The sequence below is a fragment of the Myotis yumanensis genome, unplaced genomic scaffold (genome assembly GCF_028538775.1).
Source record: "Myotis yumanensis isolate MYYU_CA2020_CCGP unplaced genomic scaffold, mMyoYum1.0.hap1 SCAF_2, whole genome shotgun sequence".
Lineage (NCBI taxonomy): Eukaryota > Metazoa > Chordata > Mammalia > Chiroptera > Vespertilionidae > Myotis > Myotis yumanensis.
Genome location: NW_027223753.1, coordinates 199,156,206 through 199,176,111, shown reverse-complemented (window position 1 = coordinate 199,176,111; position 19,906 = coordinate 199,156,206). Strand labels below are relative to the sequence as shown.

At 37.7% G+C, this 19,906-nt stretch overlaps 1 protein-coding gene across 25 annotated transcripts in view; it reads left to right on the top strand.

Annotated features, from left to right (window-relative positions):
• The window catches only part of MBNL1 (muscleblind like splicing regulator 1), a 195,814-nt gene that overhangs the window by 38,886 nt on the left and 137,022 nt on the right, over positions 1 to 19,906 (top strand). For 18 of the 25 annotated variants that reach the window (XM_070406956.1, XM_070406966.1, XM_070406964.1 and 15 more), the window contains exon 2: positions 17,894 to 18,918. The exons of 3 other annotated variants lie outside the window; for them this stretch is intronic. In XM_070406956.1, the coding sequence (XP_070263057.1) occupies positions 18,745 to 18,918 (174 nt within the window). In that variant the 5' untranslated portion in view covers positions 17,894 to 18,744. Of the gene's footprint in view, positions 1 to 14,857; positions 15,498 to 17,452; positions 17,706 to 17,893; positions 18,919 to 19,906 lie in introns of those variants that run through there. 4 more of the 25 variants (XM_070406954.1, XM_070406952.1, XM_070406972.1 and 1 more) reach the window with 4 other exon arrangements.

The window sequence follows — 19,906 nt, the reverse complement described above, 5'->3', positions numbered from 1 at the left end:
TAAAGTTAGGCTTACCGTGTATAGGCAAAGTGTTTTCATGGAGAAGTGCCATTTTAGGCTGTCTGCTTTACGATTTAGCAAGAAATATAGCATCACAAAGGAGAAGGCAGAAAGAGAAAACTCAGCTTTGAGTGGCAGCACAACATTGTGAGTTTAAAAGGTCAGGCTAGTGCAGGAGGCTCCAGTTTTGCCACTCAGTACCCAGCTGAAAGCTGTGACAGCCAGGGCTGATACAGCTGAAAATATCTGCAGCCTTGGAAGCCTTGTGCGTTTCCGAAGGTCATTCTGGCATTAGAGTAAGAACACGGATTCACAGGGAAGGTCGGACTGGACAGCCGGGCAAGAAGATAGGTTGCTGAACCCAACCATTGTACATTTCCGAGCCATTGTTAACTGCTGTCATGGGGTCTCCTAGTTCTCTGTGGCCATCTTTCATAGAGGAAATGTTTAACGAACGAGCTTTACTTGGGTGGATTCTAACATCTCCTTTCTCTTCTGAAACTTGGCGTTGCATCTATACCCTTACCTGGTACCAGGACAAATGTGGATTAATTCTGTTTATGCATGATGTATGCTACATCCAAAAAGGATCTGAGTCGGCTTACACCAGTCAAGTGCTCATAAAATGGGACTGTAAAGAAGAGACATAACAAATCAATTAGAAGGAAAAGAGATGAAACGAGTACTTGAGATGAAATTGAGCACTAAATTTATCTCTTCAGCTTCCTGGCAACCAAAGCAAAAGCTTTAGGAAGTAGAAAAATCCTGAGTTTATTTAATAAGATCTCCTCATTTCCCATATATAGTCTTATTCTTAGCCCTTAGGGTATTTAGTTAAATAGTCTGACTCTGCCCTTGGGTGAAATCTTGGCATTACGGATGTAATGAAGAAGTGAAGGCAGAATTCTTACTGACTTGTGTCCAGCCCCTAATTCCAGGTCTGTCTCCTGCCATCCAGTTTCATATGGGTGCTCTAAACAGACCAATCCCCCAGTGTTCACATTCTGTGCTTTTCTATATCCTGGCAAAGGATATGGAAAGCATTGAATGTGATATTACCATAGTCTGGGTTGCCATTCCTTTTTGTCTGTAACCAAATGAGACTCATTCATCCTTAAATCTAGGCCTATCTCAGATGTATTTTCTATTGTGAAACCACCCCTGACATCTCTCTCTAACTTACCAAGTTTTATTGTTATCTCTGCTGTATACTTCTCCCTTTTTTTAATGTACAGTTATTTGTGGGTTGGTTTTACATCCCAGATTAAGCAGTAAATTCTTCAAAGTTGGATCCACGTCTCACCCCTGTGTCTAGGCTACAAAAGAGGGTCATAAATAAACTATTAACATAATCAATACATATTTTCTTTATGTACTAGAGGCCCGATGCACGAAATTTGTGCAAGAGTAGGTCTTCCTTTCCCTGGCTGCCAACACTGGCTTCCCTCTGGCACCCGGGTCCCGGGCTGGCTTCTCTCCAGCCCTGGCTTTGTCCGGAATGACGTCCAGTAGGACATCCGGTCTAATTAGCATATTACCCTTTTATTATTATAGATTATTTTTAATGAATATGTTTATCCACTTAAGGTTATTGTCTGTGTTGGATGTATGTATTTGGATTGAAAGAAAGCATTTCTTTCTCTAGGATAGTAGGGAAGAAAGAAAGAACAACAACAACAAAAAACCCATGAAGCACAATTAGAACAACTGCAATTTTTTTTTCAAAGGAGATCTTTTGGGGCAGTGGAACTGGGATTGCATTTTTTTAATCCTTTTGACTTTGGGCTTTCTTACTAGAACGGAATTCAATATTTACCGTTTCTCTGCCATAAGGCAACTAATATACTAGTGAAAGAGAACAGGTTTGGTACATCTAAAAGAAAAATACCGTTTATGCCATTTTTTCAAACCCTGAGCGCTTTCTCCCTAATGTACTTTTCTATGGTTTTAACAGCTGTCAAAAATCTGACTTTACATGGCTTAGATTAGAAGTGTTCCAGACAGCTATTCCATCTCCTTTACTGCTTTTCAGATACTGTTTTAGTGGCTGATATAGGTCAGCCTTACTGTATGCATACTTATTTAACACACACTTAGTTTTATACTTGTAGGGGAGAATTCCATTTTACTTATGTAGGTTCCTGCTGATACAATTTGAACTCCTCTAATGAAAGCTCTGAAGAAAATGTAAGCCCTTCTTGCTCAGAAGGCAAACAAACAAAAATAAAATTGTGCCCAAAGACAATCTTTAAATCACTTATTAAGTAGAACCCTGTGTTGTATTAATTACTGGATTAAAACTGATTAACAGTCTTAAGAAGAAACTGATAGACATGTATATAATTTTCACATCTCTAAGTATATGTGATTAGTGTCCAGTGCCTACTCCATAGACGTATAAAGACAATAACATCCAACTCTCAACTCCATAGAGGGATCACCTTATCTCCTTAAGAGTCTATAGGCAAGGCTTTCTCCTTCACTTACATCTCAGAGCAAACCACAGTGATGCAGTCGGGCCGCTTCATCATATCCCACTCCACCCCCAATCTCTCTGGTTTATGCCTTCCATTATATTTGTAGTCATTGTCATTTCCACAAAATTTGGCATTAAGTTGTCAGCATGTGTTGTGAATTAATCAGATTTGAATCAGAAGACCTGATTTGGGGTCCCAATTCTTCCCTTTAATTACCTTAGGGGACTTTGGTGAGTCTGTCACTTAACCATGCAAGCCTGACTTTATTTGTTCACAGGCGGGCAAGATGATATAACCATCGCTTAGAGGTGTGAGTAGCAAATGTCAAAATTCAGGTGAAGGAAATTGTATACCAAAATATAAAGTATTACCTGCTAGTGTTGAACAAAAACAGAATATATGAGTTCTGGGGAAAGATAAATTTTTCTACTTGGTTCCTCCAGTAGAAACTTTTTTTATTAAAGAACCAGAGGAACACCTTGCAGATTTTATACATAAATCAGAAAGAAATGTAGCACAAGCCAGCTTCTCAAAAGTTCATCTCTGAAAGGGTTATTACTTAATGAAGGAGCATAGTTTGTAGTTTTATCTAAAATAAAGTGGTTCTTATTGTGAGAAGATTAAAGCATTCTTTACGTCTTTCCCCTTCTATTAAGTTTAACACAGAGGTTTTACTTGAATTTAAATGAAAAGCAATATTTTAGTTATACATGAAGAACATGATTTGACTAATTTCTATTTTAAAGTTTTTCTTATTCTTTTGATCATACACATACACATAAACATCTGTACATATCTATACACCTATACATATAATAATCCTTATTTCACATTTTATCTATTAACAATTGATTTTATCATATTGTAGTGATTGTATAGCTGCTTAATTGTTTTTTCATCTTTTTGAAAAATAACTATACTATTATAAACTATTACTATAAATATGAAATAAGGAGACTAAATATCACCATCTCTAAAGTATTTATTTTATGTATGTGTTTATATATAAACTAGAGGCCTGAAGCACGAAATTCGTGCAAGCGTAGGCCTTCCTTCCCCTGGCTTCTGGCACCAGCTTCCCTCTGGCACCCGGGACCAGGCCTTCCCTCGAAGCCCTGGCTTTGTCTGGAAGGTCATCTGGAAGGATGTGCGGAAGGATGTCCGGTCTAAATAGCATAATATGCTTTTATTATTATAGATTATTATAGATGGTGCATTTGACATTCAAATATAATAGAGACTTTTTAAAAAATTGATTTTAGAGAGGAAGAGAGAGAGGCATAGAGAGAAACATCAATCAGCTCCTCCTGCATGCACCCTGACCTGGGATCCAACCGGCAATTTGGGTATGTGCCTTGTTGGGGAATAAAACCAGCAACCTTTTGGTGCATGGGAAAACTCAACCAACTGAGCCACACACTGACCAGGGCAATAGAAAGTTTTAAGATGGCTTTATGATCCCTCTTTGAATTTATCCAGTGTAATCCTTCACATATACTTCACACAAACAAAGTATATTTTTGCATGCTAACTAGGAGTGAACTGTTGTTGAGCAGGAATATAACATAAGTGATTTGGATATGAAGAGTAAAATGATATGGTGAGTAGTATCATAGACTGATGTGGAGGGGCAGACATGGCATGGTGCCTGATTTAAAATAATATTTTAAAAAGTGAATTTAACATAACTTTACATAACATTTTGCTGGTATGTTTCTATCTAGTTGATGGAATATAATCAAAAGGCATGCTAGCAAATCTCCAACAAGCCATCTTTTCAGGACATACATTGAGTTTTTAGAAAATTATTGGGTAGAAATGTAACAGATTATTGCTAGTGGGAGTAATATTTTAGCTCTAGTTGATTATGATTGCCAATACTTAATGGAATTAAGAATAACCTAGGGAGTTTGGTTAAAAGGTAGATTCCTCGTCTTCAGCCTCAGTAGGTCTAGGATAGGTCCCAGGAATAAATATTTTTAACAGTCCTTCCCAGCTGACTGTTCAGATAATTTAAGATTCTTTCAGGAGCATTTATATCCCAGAACAAAAAGTGTTGCTATTGATAAACTGTTGGCGGTTACTTGGCTTTTTTAGCCAGCTACCAATGCATTGTGATTTCCTTGGAAAGTTGGTTATTGCTCTTTAAGTGCATATGTTGCTGGTGGGGACACATAGACCTTTAATCACTATCGCATTAGAAGGGTGCAGTCGGTTCTTTGGATTTCCTCATGTGTTACAGCGTTCTCAGAATGTACGCAACCTTAGGAACAATTAATTAAGAAAGGGGTGTTCTTTTTCTATTTAGCAAAAGAGTCAAATCGTAAACCGCCGGGTTAGTTTGCTCATTGTGTGTTCAGTACGTTTACTCTTCTGGAAAGTGCATCATCCTACAAGAAAATCTTTGATCTCATCTCCTGAGAAGCGTGATTTTTATTTATACTCTGATAACATGCTGAAATCACATTGACAAAAAGATAATAAAAGCATTGGACATACCCACACGTTGCCAACCAAGCATCTGAAGTCTTTTGAGAAAAATCCAGTTTCAAGTACTTCTTTATTCTCTGAACTGTTTTAATAATTGAAAAAGAACTGTTTGAAAGAGGGCTAAGTGAAGGGAGATTATTTTCTTTTCTAACAGGGCATATGTCCATTGGCAAAAGGTCCGCCAAAAGCATATGCCTGTCTTGGTTCTTTTAATTGGAAGTACATGGCACTTCAGGAGAACACTCCAGTCCAGGGTCAGAAATGAGGCAAGAGCAGCCCTCGCCCCAGGGGAAAGGACCACGTGGGAAAATGTGCTTGGGCCTCCCTGAGTTCTCCGCTTTTATTGTGCCTTCGCTAGTTTGATAACGCCTTGCATTATTTATAGCCGTTGTCAGAAACCATTTCCTTTAGTCAATTAGTGTCTAAAAAAGGAGGGAGTGGAGTAGGATATTTTCTGACATTCGTAGAAATAATCTGTAAAAAACACATCCCCTTAATCATTAGATATTGTGCTGTCAGAGATTTTCCAAATATAACATGCCCTGTGGACTGTTAACTGCACATTTTATTTTTATTAATAAGAATAGTAAGTTATATATTTTTTGTTTTGATACACTGTCACCCCCCAAATTTACTAATATTCAAGCTTTCAGCCCCTGTTCTTTGGCAGATAATTACAAAATATACATATTATGATTGTTTTAGGAATGAAATGATTTATTTTGAAATAACAAGAGTGGAAAAACTGATTTTACAAATGTTTCCATTGATTAGTTGCCATGTAAGGGCTAACAGTTCAAAATGTTTTGCAAAATACATTGACAAGTCTTTGTATTTGTCGGAAAAAGGACAATTATCTTTTGCCCATTCCCACAATAGAAATTTACAGTCTAGATTTAGGGATGGTATCCATTTAAGGTCTAACATAGATTTAACAGACATTGTAAAGCATTTTAGTCATTGTTGGTAGAAGTACACTTTGTTAAACATTTTTGGGGAAGAAATTTGTTATTCTAGTTCAAAGTTAATATATGCAATACTCTATGTTCAAAGTGTATTATTAAAACCACTCAAATGTAAGCATAGTTGGTTCATACAATTGCAACATGGCTTAAAATAATGAAAGCTGGCTTTAACATAGGTTACTACTAGTAAAAAATGGACATATAGTGGAGTAGTACATAGTTGTTAAACTATTTATGTTGATATATTTCTATTGACAAAGAAAGGTCATTAATATATACTGTAGAAAGCAAGTTTCAGAATAATATGCTTAGTATGTTTCCATCGTTTCTGTAAAATGATAAACCATGTGTATATATGTATGTAAATGAATAGGGAAAGGACTAACCATCATACTAATAATAGTTGTTACCTTGGGTTGAGAGGGTTCTGACTTGACAGTAGATGGAGGGGAAATTTAGTTTGACTTCCAGTAAAACTCTTCTGTTTGTTTTAAATTTATTGCAGTGAATACATTCATTTAGCGATGTCTAAGACTACAAAAAGAAGGAAGGGAGGGAGGGAAGGAGGGCTAGCGGGAGGAAGGGAGGAAGAAAGGAAAAAGAGGTGGCATTAATGTATGTAATTTACATAAATTATTTGCTAGAGATTTCTGTTCATCATTTGACCTTCTATTTTACCATCTCTTCCATTATTATTTACTCTATATAGGAAATAGCTTTATAATTTATACCTAAGCTTAATATATAAAAAAAGCAGAACTATAGTTAAGAGTACAAATTGTTAATTATTTGACTTTGAAATAATTCAGGTTATTGTGGTCACTGAAGATGTGAAAGTCTAGAAGATATGTAAGGAGAAAATAGGCTCAAAATTTAAATAGACATTGTTTGGTTGAAATTTTAATTTGCTCTTGAGCCTTTACATTTCTAATATGAGATCCTTTACTTTCACACTGTTAATCACACCACATGGAAGGTTTTAATTTTATTTTACAACTCTTGGTATTTTCATGTGTGTTTGCAAAGTTACTGGGAATGAATGACTCACAGTTCTGCATTGTTGTTTGATGCATATGTAATGAGATTTCACTTCTTAAGTCTGTTAGATATTCAAGGAATTGGAGTTGTGACACCCAAGTGTGGTAAACCATTTATGTATAGATATAAATTTAGTTATCATGGAGACGGATTATCTTTTATCCAGTTAATCTTGTATTTTCAGATTTGTAGAACCTCCTAGTATGTTTTTCTTTTTTATAAGTGAAGCCTTATAAGAAATACTGAGGTAGACACAAACAAAATATGCCTCTTGTTACCACCCTTTTTTTAAAAAAAATTAGTTAATTGTTGAGAGTATTGTTACCACCCTTTTAAAGAACTGCAGAGCTGCCTTTTGAAATTTTATGCTTCTGCAAAATGCAATCTGAAGCTCAGGGTTATTCTATAGCAATTGCAATAATATCAGCCTGATTGGTTGTTTTTCAACATCTCAGACCTAGTTAAATATGTAATTTCTGTAGAACCTTCTGGAAAGGATACTTACGCTACACTGAAGTGAAAATAATAGTTGTCAAAGCATGTCTTTGTTTGTAACATATCTTCCTCCTTTAAACCAGGGAAAGACAACTGGGTCTTGACTCACTATCAGGAGAAACAATTCTTGTTTGTATGTAAGGATATGTGAATTTGTGACTTTTTTTTTTAAAGCTCAAGTTCAACTGAGATTCTCATATTTTATTGTTACTGGGAAAATTCAGTTGATATTTGCTTGTTATTAAGAGGATCTTTTGATATTTGTTAAAAAGGTAATCTTTAAGACCAAACATATCAATCAATAGAAATATCTATAGGATTCTAACATTAAACTGTGTAACAACTTTGTGGCTTGAATATTTGTAAACTTTTCAATAAGAGCTATATATGTGAAACTATAGGGACTTTTACTGATTAAATGGAAGGAGGAAATGTTTATGCATTGTGTTGTGTTATAGGAAATCCACTAATTCATTTAATTAGGATATATTCAAGTAATACCATACTATATTCATAACTGGTTTCATTTAGTGTATTCTGAAGAATAATTATTTTAGGTCTTTATTTAACTACAAACAGATTTTTATATACTTTTCTCATAATGATTAATAATTAAGCAACATATTTTGGGCACTCTTTAGTAGAAATAAGCCAATGAAAATTCCTAGATTGAAATTACTGTTAGGTTTTTGATCAGACATCTGGAAATTCAAGATTTATCTATTAAGATCAAGCTTTTAAACTCAGATGTAGTTGATAGTATTGAGGACTATTGCCACATTAAATGTTTAGGAGCTCTGGAAAATATGGCAACTATGATGATGTGGTCCCTATAGAGATATGCTTTGTATTTTGGCCTGAATTCGAACATTTCTTTACATGTTGAGTTTATAATTTGTCTCAATTAATTGAGCATGCTCAAATGGAAAACAGGGATGAGTTAATTATGGAGATCTTGTGAGAGTGATATCTATCTTGGAAGAAAAGTTGGAACAGTGGGGCAAAGAGCTACACATGCAGCTAATTTCAGTGATGTACAAGGTCCATGGGAACATTTCCCAGTTCTCTCATTAATCAATGCCACACTTATTTTTGAGTTGTGCAATAATGTTATTAGGGAAGCATAAATGAATTTGCTGTCATTTCTCAAGCAATGAAGGTCATATTTAAAAATGTTTTAGGCAGTGATACCACCAATTGCAGTGAGAAGCTAGGTGATAGCCCTAACCGGTTTGGCTCAGTGGATAGAGCATCAGCCTGCAGACTGAAGGGTCCCAGGTTCGATTCCAGTCAAGGGCATGTACCGTGGTTGCGGGCACATCCCCAGTAGGCGGTGTGCAGGAGGCGGCTGATTGATGTTTCTCTCTCATGGATGTTTCTAACTTTCTATCCCTCTCCCTTCCTCTCTGTAAAAAAAAAAAATCAATAAAATATATTAAAAAAAAGAAGCGAGGTGATATTGTTCAGAAGTTGTAAAGGTTGAAATTTAAAATAAAGATTTTGGCCCTTAGTTACTATGCCAAATAAAATATAACTTATTTAAGTAAACTGTAGACTCAATTGCATTGGGAATAACAATATCAAAATGTATTGCATTCCATTTCATGTTCACAGTTTTGTTATACTAATTTCACATTTAGATTCTGTTGGGTCAATGTACCAATCTTCCTGAAAATTGCTAGGAGGGGGGCATTTGGTTTTTCTGCCGTTTAGCTCTTGAGCACATACCAGCATTCTTTATTTTGTTGTATTCTGTATTCTGATTACTAAGTGATATGGACAGATCAAAAATGACTTCCTAATGCCTACAAAGTAACTTTTTTTGTGTAATAAGTAAATATAATACTAAATGGGATTAGTGTTTTCTGTACACAAATGATAAAGTAGCATGGGCCGTGTTATTTTATTATACTTTCTCATTTCTAGAATAAAAGATAAATGTTAAAAGGCGGCCTGTTTGAATATCATCAAAAAAAAAATGCAATGTTCTCTTCTTTTGCCAGAACTGAAGAATGATTCTGTCAGAAATTCACAGATAATTGTTTAAATGCTTCAGATTTGCAAAGCCACATGTAACTGTTTGCAGTTATTCTGTGGATAAAAAAAAAAAATCTTTCATCAACTTCATAATTAAAAAGGAATGTAAATATGGCTCTATGTTAACTTCCTTGCCTCATATTCTTTCTAATGAGTGGAGTTTGATGCTGGTTTCCTTCAGTTATAAAGGTGATGATGCCAGTGTCTTAAATTGTGTGCTGATAGCCCAGGCATTGTAACTTGTAGAAAATCCTTATGAACTAGTGTTCAGATATACTGAGGAAAAATTCAGTTGTACTATAAATACTGATTGTTGGCTGACTCTGGACCAGGCATTGATTTGGTGCTGGCTCTGTCTTGGAGAATTAACCTGACAACTGCCTGCTGTCCCGGAGTGTACATTTTTATGGCAAAGGTAGGTGATAAGCAGGGAGTGAGATAGGTACATAATATTATGCCAACTACTAACAAGTTCTGTGAAATAAAATTAAAGCCAGGGAAGGGTCTAGCAAGTCTGGGCTGGTGTTGGAGGTTGGATATTTTTTTAAAATAAATTTGCTGGGTAACATTGGTTATGATAAAATTTTCAGGTGTATAGTTTTATAATAGACTAGATGTCCAGTGCACGAAATTCGTGCATGGGTAGGGTCCCTAGGCCTGGCCGGTGATCAGGGCCAGTTGGGGCCTTCTGGCTGCCAGCTGGGGCCTCCCTTCCCTGGATGCCGGCTGGGGCCTTCCTTTGTTCTGCGCCGCCCCCTGGTGATCAGTGCATGTCATAGCGAGCAATAGAACTCCCGGTCTCCCGGTCTATCTCCCACAGGGACACTTTGCATATTAGCCTTTTATATATATAGATCATCTGTGTGTTGCATTGTGTCCTCACTACCCATGGGCTAGTCTACTTCTGTCTCCATTTGACCTCCTTTACCTCTTCACCCTTCACTCAACCCTGTTGTGTGCGTCTGTGGGCTTGTTTGTTCTTTGCTTTTTGTTCTATATCTCTCATATGAGTGAAATATTGTTCTTGACCTTTCCATCTAACTTATTTCACTTAGCACAATACTCTCAAGGTTCATCCATGTTGTCACAAAAGGCACTATTTTATTTTTTTATGGCTAAGTAGTATTCCTTTGTGTGCACATGTATATATATTAAAAATAGCTTTATTCTTAATTTTTTGAGGAGCCTTCATATTGCTTTTCATAGTGGCTGCAACAATTTATATTTCTACCAGCAGTGTACAAGGGTTCCCTTTTCTCCACATCCTCTCTTGCACTGGTATTACTTGTCTTATTGATAACAGCCATATAACAAGTGTGGAGGGATGTCTCATTATGGTTTTAATTTGCATTTCCCTTACAGCTAGTGAAGTTGAACATCTTTTCATATTCCTGTTGGCCACCTGTATGTCTTCTTGTGAGAAGTAGACACTTCTCTGTTCACATCCTCTGGTTGAATACTTTTGATAGTGAGCTTGAAAAGCTTCTAGGAAGATAACTTTGCAGTGGGGATGGATGAAGGCTTATTTAGGTACAAAGCTAGTGACCTGGTGTACAAAATGCAGTGAGCCATTGTGATACATTTATATTCTAATGACCTTAAAGCCTTTTAAATTTTACCTGATAGGGGAATCAATTCAAATTAACTTTTTAATCATCCTCTGAGTAGAGGCTTCATGTTTATTTTGTCTTATCTATAAATACTTAGGGACCATAATCATTTTCTAATGTGAGTGCAGCTTGGTTAGCTGCTTTTGGAATTCTGATGTTTGGGGATAGTGAGTGCATCACTAACGTTCTTTCCTTATTCCTCCAATAAGGGACCACTTGATGATTAGGGAATCAGACCTATCAGAATTTTAAAGGAATGCTTTGGCAGACCTTAGATTACTTATTGGGGTTGGTAAAGAGCCTTTTCTCGGCAGCCACTTGTCACCCATAGCACCTTGCAGTATGTCTACCAGCAGGCCACACTGACATTCCATTCCAGAGGATGTGTGGTTGAAAGTTATCTTATTTTCACAGCAGTGTTTCTAAAACCAGTCATTTGCATATCTCCCTCATGATTTTTTTTGCCAATGTATTTACTTAGTCTTATTCTTTAAATTCTTTTTATTAAAACTGAGCCCTTTGTAAGTTATCATACCTGTGTAATCACAGGCTTGATGGGTTAGTGTTAGCATTCCAGTGCTCCTGTTAAAAGTATGTTGTTTCTGTATCACTTAAAATTTCAATAGTGTGCTTACCCCTCGCTGAGAAACACTGACTTCAGCTTTTTGTTAGGTAGACTTGAATACTGCTGAAGACTGCATTAACTCATTTGGACCACAGGTTTTCCCATATAAGAAATAACAGCTCTGTTACTCTATTTAGGAACTTAGTGAGCAGAGAAATGGCTATACAGCCTCCAGAAATGCTTAGTGGGCTGTATATGGAAATCTCTGGTAATATTTGGGATGAGCCCTGGGCAAAATTGTTCATGAGCTAACATAGTAAATGACTAATTTTCCAAATAAACTTACTGATTTATTATCTATCTATTTATTCACTTGCTGACTTTATTTAGTAATGTATTAAATAGTTACTAAAGTGATGCATTGCTAATTACAGACTTGTCGACACCAGTGAAGGGGATGAGAAGTTATGGTTTGGGGCAAGGGGCTCCCCTTTCTGCCCCCACCAAATATACATGGTGAAGTTGGACATCTCTTCCAGTTAGAATAAAATTGCCTTTGTAAATGAGAAGAAAGCCCTCACATAATTACTCAGTTAACTTCCTCAATATGTAACCTATTTCAGAAATCAAAAGCTATTAAAAAAAAGTCCCCCAAATTCCCAGCTATCCACTCTAAGATTAATAGGACCAAGCCGCCTTTCTTTTGGTTCAGAAGAACTGAAATGATTAGTAAACATATGTGAGTAAGAGATTTTATCTTGCTCATGGAAGCCATCCAGTTCTCCAAGATAGCATTTTATTCTCATACCTTGTAAGTGTCTATACTCTATTGAAGTATGTATGTACATTTACATAGATATTTATATGAAGACATCCACTGTCAGTTTAATGCTAACATATATCAATTACTATGAGTAATTATTTCCCATGCTTTAAAAAAATTTTTTATCCTTGAACCTTTTCTTGACTTACTTTCTTCTATTTTTACGTTTTCTTTCTCCCCTTTTTAATTTCCCCCTCATATCTTAAAGTAAAAAATAACAGTGATTTTTGGTATCACCCAAGGAGAAATTGGTTTTTGGTTCTTGTGACAGAATATGCTTGCTTGTTTGTGGAACAAGTTGCATAATGTGAGGAACTCTATAGGTGAGTGTTTGGAATTTGGTCAGTAAAGGGCTTGTTGTTAGGCAGGTTTCAAAAAGTTTGATTCTCACTGCAAAACTATTAAATTCCCTAACCTTTTTGTTGTTGTTGAGGGAAGTTTATTATAAAACTAGAGGCCCGGTACACGAAATTCCTGCACTGGGGGGAGGGTCCCTCAGCCTGGCCTGCACCCTCTCACAGTCCGGGACTCCTCGTTCCTTACCATCCGCCTGCTTGCTGCTCCTTACTGCTTGGCTCGCTGCTCCTTAGCACTGCTGTGGTGGTGGGAGCTGCGCTTGCCAGCCCTGAGCCTGGCTTCTGGCTGAGCGGCACTCCCCCTGTGGGAGCACACTGACCACCAGGGGGCAGCTCCTGTGTTGAGTGTCTGCCCCCTGGTGGTCAGTGCGCATCATAGCAACCGGTCGTTCTGGTCGTTCCACTGTAACAGTCGCTTAGGCCTTTATTATATAGATGTTGAAATATAGGTCAGAAATTTACCTCATACACAATTTGTCTAGTAAACATATTTACAGCAGCAATATTTCCTTTAATATTTATAAGCAACACATATTTCTAGTGCAGATATATTTGCGAGAATTATAAAAGTCTGGACATTACCTACACCTGTTTCAATATTGTTGTATAGGACAAAAATTCATTACTAGTTGAAGAAATGTTTTGGGAATTCAGTAGTAATCCAAATCCAATGAAATCTTAATTACCAGTATATTAAGTTATGAAGATTTTCAGTCCCCCATGAAATTATTTTATTTAAGCAAAGAGAAAGATAATCTGATATCAGCAATTTAGTCAAATTTATAAAGTGTAATCTAAATTTGTTACCCCCCTCCCCCCCGCCCTATGTCAGAGGTGGAAACACATATTACTAGATACATTACAGCTAGGTAATAATGCATAAAGGTTGGTATCCATTTTGATTGCTCTGTGTCCATGCCTGGCTAATTATAAATATTTTGGTTATCATCCTCCCCAGTATACTTTACAATTAAGTAGTATTTTCAACTTATAGAGATATGTCTGTAATTCTTCCAGTAATGCCTTTTGAAGTAAATAGAATTTCTCTGCTACAGAAATTAAAAAATAATTAGAGCACCCAGTTGCCAGCATTTTAGTAATTGAGTGGATTAAGCTTGTAACATGGCAGAAGGGGAAAATAATCACTTCTAGAAATGGATTTTGTAGTTGTATTTAGGCAGAACTTCCAAGCATTGAAGACATTAGTAATGGTACCATCCTCCTTCCTCATATAGTATGGACCCCGAAGATGATGCTGAAATATTTTCTCAGGGTTGGGGATACATCCTTATATAGTCATAGCAATGTTTATTATCATCAGTTTAAGTAAAATTTATTTATCAAACATTTTAAAAAAATCTATTATGTTCTAGGTACCAAGTAAAAATATGGTGATAAACCCTGTTGTCAGGGAGTCTTTAGCCTAGGGGTTAAAAGAACCAAGAGATACAAAGTACTGAGAATATTCTAGATGGAATAATGTTTACCAAAGTTAGCCCAGTCTTATCGAGTTGATGTTTGAATAGCAACTTAGACAAGGAGAAGGGATTTGCCCAGTTGAAGGGGTGAGGAAGTATGTGTCAAACCAAACAAAGGGTTCACCTGTAACAAGTCCCAGGAGCTCCCAACCGCATGGCATATGCCAGGAACCCTCCCAGCTCCTCCCGGCTCCTCTCTGAAAGGCAGGAGGCTAGAGTATAGCACTGGGAGAAACCAAAAGGCTAGAATGTGCCAGTTCAAGATAAGGAGAAAGGTTTAAGACAGAGGAAGTTCTCAGACTGATGGTTGCCAGAGAGGAGGAGGGTTGGGGGACGGGGTGAAAAAGGTGAAGGGATTAAGAAGTATAAATTGGTAGTTACAGAATGGTCATGGGGTTGTAAAGCACAGCATAGGGAATAGAGTTTATTTTATATATATATATATATATATATATATATATATATATATATATCTGTATATGTATATATATAATTTTATTTTTAAAATTTATCTTTATTGTTGAGAGTATCACAGATGTCTCCCCTTTTCCCCATTGACCCCCTCTACCTGATAATATTATAAACTATGTACAGTGCCACGTGGGACCACTTTATAAAATACATAATTGTCTGACCACTATTCTCAACTAACACAAAACTATCTGGACTGTACACTGTAATTGAAAAATTAAAAAAAATAGAAAGAGGGACTTGTAAATGGTATTAGAGGTCAAGTAAAGGCTTTGGATTTGGCTTTTAGTGGGGCATTGACGGCTGTTGCTGCACGGTGAAGTAATAGGTGTGGAGGTCACGGATACAGATTCCACAGCGAATGGGAGAGGAAGGAGCAGAAATACAGCGCGTGTAGATGACACTGTAGACATAAGTCTGGGAATGACGCCTTGAGAGCTTTCCGGAGAGGAGGACACATAGCCACCAGGGTTCCCTGGCTCCTGCCAGGCCACCGCCTCCGTGCTGGAGTAACTTCACCCCTTGGAGGGCTAAGACAGAATTGAGGGAAAGTTCATATATTGAGGGAGTATAAAGGGAAAGAAATCTTGAGAAGGCATGAGTCAAGGTGCAAGCTCAGCTGTGGGCAGGAGAAGGGAAAACTCCTGGGAGATCGAGAAGATGCAGGAAGTATAAAGATGGGCGGCAGGAAGGTGAGAGAGAGTTCATGCCCTAGGGCCGCTATTTGGACTAGGAAATATTTGTGACAGAAGATCATCCCCTGTTGACAGAGAGGAACACGGAGGAGTAGGGCCTGGAGAGGGATGAGGTTTGGGAAAAGCTGCTGTGTGGAATGTGCGAGGGAGCTGTCCAGGCCCAGGCGATTCCTAGACGTGACGCTGGGATGTAGTAATTTATAGCGGCCGTGACAGATGTGTGTGTATGTGTGTGTTCAGGTATGTGATGATATTCATGTGTTGTGCTCATGTACATGTTTATAAGGGTGTGTTCATACGTGTGTTTGTGTATCTTTGTGCCCTGGAGATAATTCCAGTCCAGATATAGTCATCGATCACTTGATTTACCCTCGTTTACGGGATCCATCTGTTTTTCATCACTATGCTAGGGACAGATTATTTCTGCCCTTGGGGACAGTGGCTCAGACTTACAAGGAACTCAAACCCTGTATAGGGCGCCCTGTAGTAGTTCAGAGGAGGCAGGTTAATATATGAATGGAGAGGGAGGAGGTGGCATCTTGGAAACTTCTTGGAGGAGGGGACCTCTTAGCTGGCTTTTGCAGGAAGTGAATGTTGCAGGTGAGACATTTCAAAACTCTAGAGGGAAGGACAACAGAGAATGTTGACTCAGGTGTGGTACATGCTCAAGGCATGAAGTAGCTGAGAAATTCTGAATCAGGGCAAAGATTCAGGAAGGTGGATGGATGTTAGAGTTGGTGACTGACCTGACTTTGTTCTGATAGAACTAGGAATTAGGACCAGAAAATGTTTTGAAAACAAAAATATTTCTTGAGCATTGATATGAGTTGGTTCTTTTTCATCTTCCTCAAAAGTTATAGTGCTACTTCAATATTTTCTAAGCCAAGTATCTGGTAGGTTTTTAAAAAAATAAGTATTAACCCTAAAATAATTTTTTAAAAATATTTGCTAGATATTCATGTTTACATGTATGTAATATATATTCATATTCTATATTCTGGTTCAGTTATATAGTCTATATTATAGGCCATTTTCTGGTGTCTAGGTTATAAATGTACCATATGCCAATTGACCATTTTTGGCCCTTGAAGAAGTATAATCAAACACGACTGTGTCATTTGCCTCTTTGGAGTGTGAAACTTTTAGGTTATTAAAGCCTTGTTTACTTTGTTGATAACATTCATAAGGGAAAAATATATACTCTTGCCTCTGTCACTGCTAAGCATTTTCTGAAAGTCTGCCCTTCCGAATGAAAGAGAAAGTAAGTTGCTAAAAGCAAAAATGCCTTGCTCTAAGGAGCAGTCTTGTAGTGCCTGGGTAATTAGGCAATAGGGGATCCCCCCCACGCCCCCCCCCCCCAGCCTCCGGCTTCACTCGTACCCCTGAAGTGCATCACGCTAGCTGCCCAAATCAAATTGCTCACTTAATATTTAATGTTTCTGCAATGGAATCACTTTCTCCCTTGAGGTTGACTTCAGATTTGCCAGACACACTGACAACACTGCACTCCTTCTTTTCCCCACATGACCTCAGCTTCTGCTTAAAAAATGTACGAATAAAGGATGCTTTTGTTCCTATCTCGCCTGCCTGTGATATATTGACAAAGTGTCTGCCGGCTGAATGGAATAGTTTTACAGTATGAGGGCTGCTTTCAGCGGAGGGGCAGGACTCGGGCTTCAGAAGGAAGTGAATTGGATAGGTCAGGAGAACGTACCATTCGTAAACACCCCTTTCCTTTTTTATTCACGTGTCAGGACAGCAGGCGCAGGCTGCTCAGTGCCCGTCCCTGCCCAGAGCCGGAGGGAGAGCAGCTTGGAAGTCTGCTGCAATTTTTTAAACCTTGCTTTTTCCTCTCCCCGCCTCTGGCCATGATCTTCAAGTGCTCGGACTTGTCTTAGGAGCTGTTTTGAAACTAACATGGTTTAGTCCACTAACTGCATGTTGGGTAAATTCAAAACCCACATGCTCGTCCTCTTGCAGTGGAATAAGTCACATCTGATGGACATTTTCTGTGCTTATAGCATAGTAATGAACGTCTGACAGGCGCGACCTTTCATAAGACAGCCCACACTATTGGCTTTCTGCCCAGAATATTGCTGCAACACTATCTGTGATTGGTTATCTCTCTATCATGCATTGCTTCACCAGGGGAAACGGTCCCTTTTTTTAATAAATCTACGATGGCTGGCTGCAATATGCCTCACTGTAAGTATTGTGTGTGTGCGTGTGTGTGAGCAAGTGTGTGCGTGAGAGAGAGAGAGAGAGACAGAGAGCAAGAGAGCAGGCTGACACGAATATGACTTGGTCTGGTAGCACATGGCAAGGTTGTGGTGCTGTAGGACATCGGTGAAGTGCTACTTTAGTAAATCTTAACCTATCTCTTTTTTCTACAGGTTGGTACTAAGAAGTGCCTTTCCTGACGTCTCTGCTGCTTGGAACCGCTTCTAGAGCAGTCTCTGCTTTTGCCTTGCTTGCTGCCAGCTAGACTGTGACGACAGCACATCCACCCTCCACTTCTAGCCCAGACACCCCCATTTCTACTTAGAATCAAGAGAAAAGCTCTAAGTATCTGGCATTGCCCTAGGCTGCTTTAGTTTTTGAACGAAAAGTTTGCTGAAAAAAAGTAAGATATCTTCTGCCAGGAAATCAAGGAGGAAAACAAAACAAAACAAAATCATTTTCTCGATTTTGCTCTAAACTGCTGCATCTGTCTATGCCAAACTAATCAATACCGATTGCACCACCAAACTCCATTGCAAATTCAGCTGTGAGGAGATTCCCTTTCAGACAACTTTGCTGAGAGCAGCTTGGAACATCGGTGTCCAGGGGTCTGCCACGTTTTCATGCTTGCATTTTGGGCTCAAAATTGGCACTGGGAAGGGGTTACTGAGAGCACAAGGCTGATTCCAGGCCCTCCTTTTAAACGTTCATCTACTTAAGATCCTAGGATTTCTCTAAAAAACAAAAAAACAAAACAAAACAAACCTCTTTGAATTAGCAGTTTCATGCTGTGAATTTCTAGCGGGAGATCTTTTCCTTGATATCGACAACACAATTTCCCATGTACTTTTAAGGCAGGGAGTGGGGGAGACGTATTTTGGAGGGAACCTTTTCATTATCATTTTACAGTTTTATCAGTTCAGCATTTTTTTTTTTTTTTGGTAGTAGTTTTTTTTTTTTTTTTTGAGGGGGGGTTGGGTTTGTTGGTTTCACTGAAAAATTTAACTACCTGTAAAATCTAAACATGGCTGTGAGTGTCGCACCGATTCGGGACACAAAATGGCTAACACTGGAAGTCTGTAGAGAGTTCCAAAGGGGGACTTGCTCGCGGCCAGACACGGAATGTAAATTTGCACATCCTTCGAAAAGCTGCCAAGTTGAAAATGGACGAGTAATCGCCTGCTTTGATTCATTGAAAGTGAGTAAATGTTACATTATTTTAAGGCTATGCAATAATTGAATAGAGGGGATGTGGACATAGAGTTCACTGAGTTGGGGATGATGGATTGCCTTGCTAATAGTTTAGTTCTATGGGGTGTTCTTATTGATGATGATGGGGTTGGGGGACTTGATTGAGAACCAATAGAAGCAAGCCTGGCCAAACTTGTTTGTTATGAATAACTTTACCAGTCCTTTAATGCTTTTTTTTTTCCCCTAGAGCAGAAAGTGTCAGCTTTTTAGCTTTGTAATAAGTCAGCGTCTATAGGAATAGTAAATGTAGATACATGTGTGTGTTAGCATATGCATAGATTATATACAAGGCCATGGCAGAAGCTGAATGAAGATGATTTGATTTTGCTTGTTTCTAAAGGTGCTGTAATGTTGTAAAAGAATAGCAAATAGGTCAGCTAAACTTGGAAAGATGTTTTTATTAATATTTTGACATTATGGATTTCCTTTTCATTGTATGAGCATATAGTTTTAAGGCCAGAAGCAATGCAATTTGTGGAAAAAATAATTAGAAGTTTTGATCTGCTGCCTACAGCACCCTATCTAAGCCATAAAGTTTGTTGAATGTGAGTTTAATAAATAAGTAGAAACTCTTAAGTACTAGTATTAATCGGAATTTTTTTTTAGCTTCTAAATTTCTAATTTGAAGGAACTTTATTTTCTGTTAGGTCCTAATTATTTTTTTATTTGTAACAATCTCAGCTAGAAATATTAAGAGTTAGTTTTCGTGGGTACCATCATACTAAAAGATTCACTTTAGTATAACTAGACATTCAAAAATGTCCTTGTATTTCAGGTATCAGGTTTGAGAGTGACTCTTTTAAAATACAGCATACATGTCTTTTATTTTGACATGCAAGGTCAAGTCTAGGAGTATGAAGATTCCTGGGTGCTCTGTCTGTTTGGTTTAATTCAATTGCCTTTGAATACTAATGTGCCAATATAATTCCCTCTTT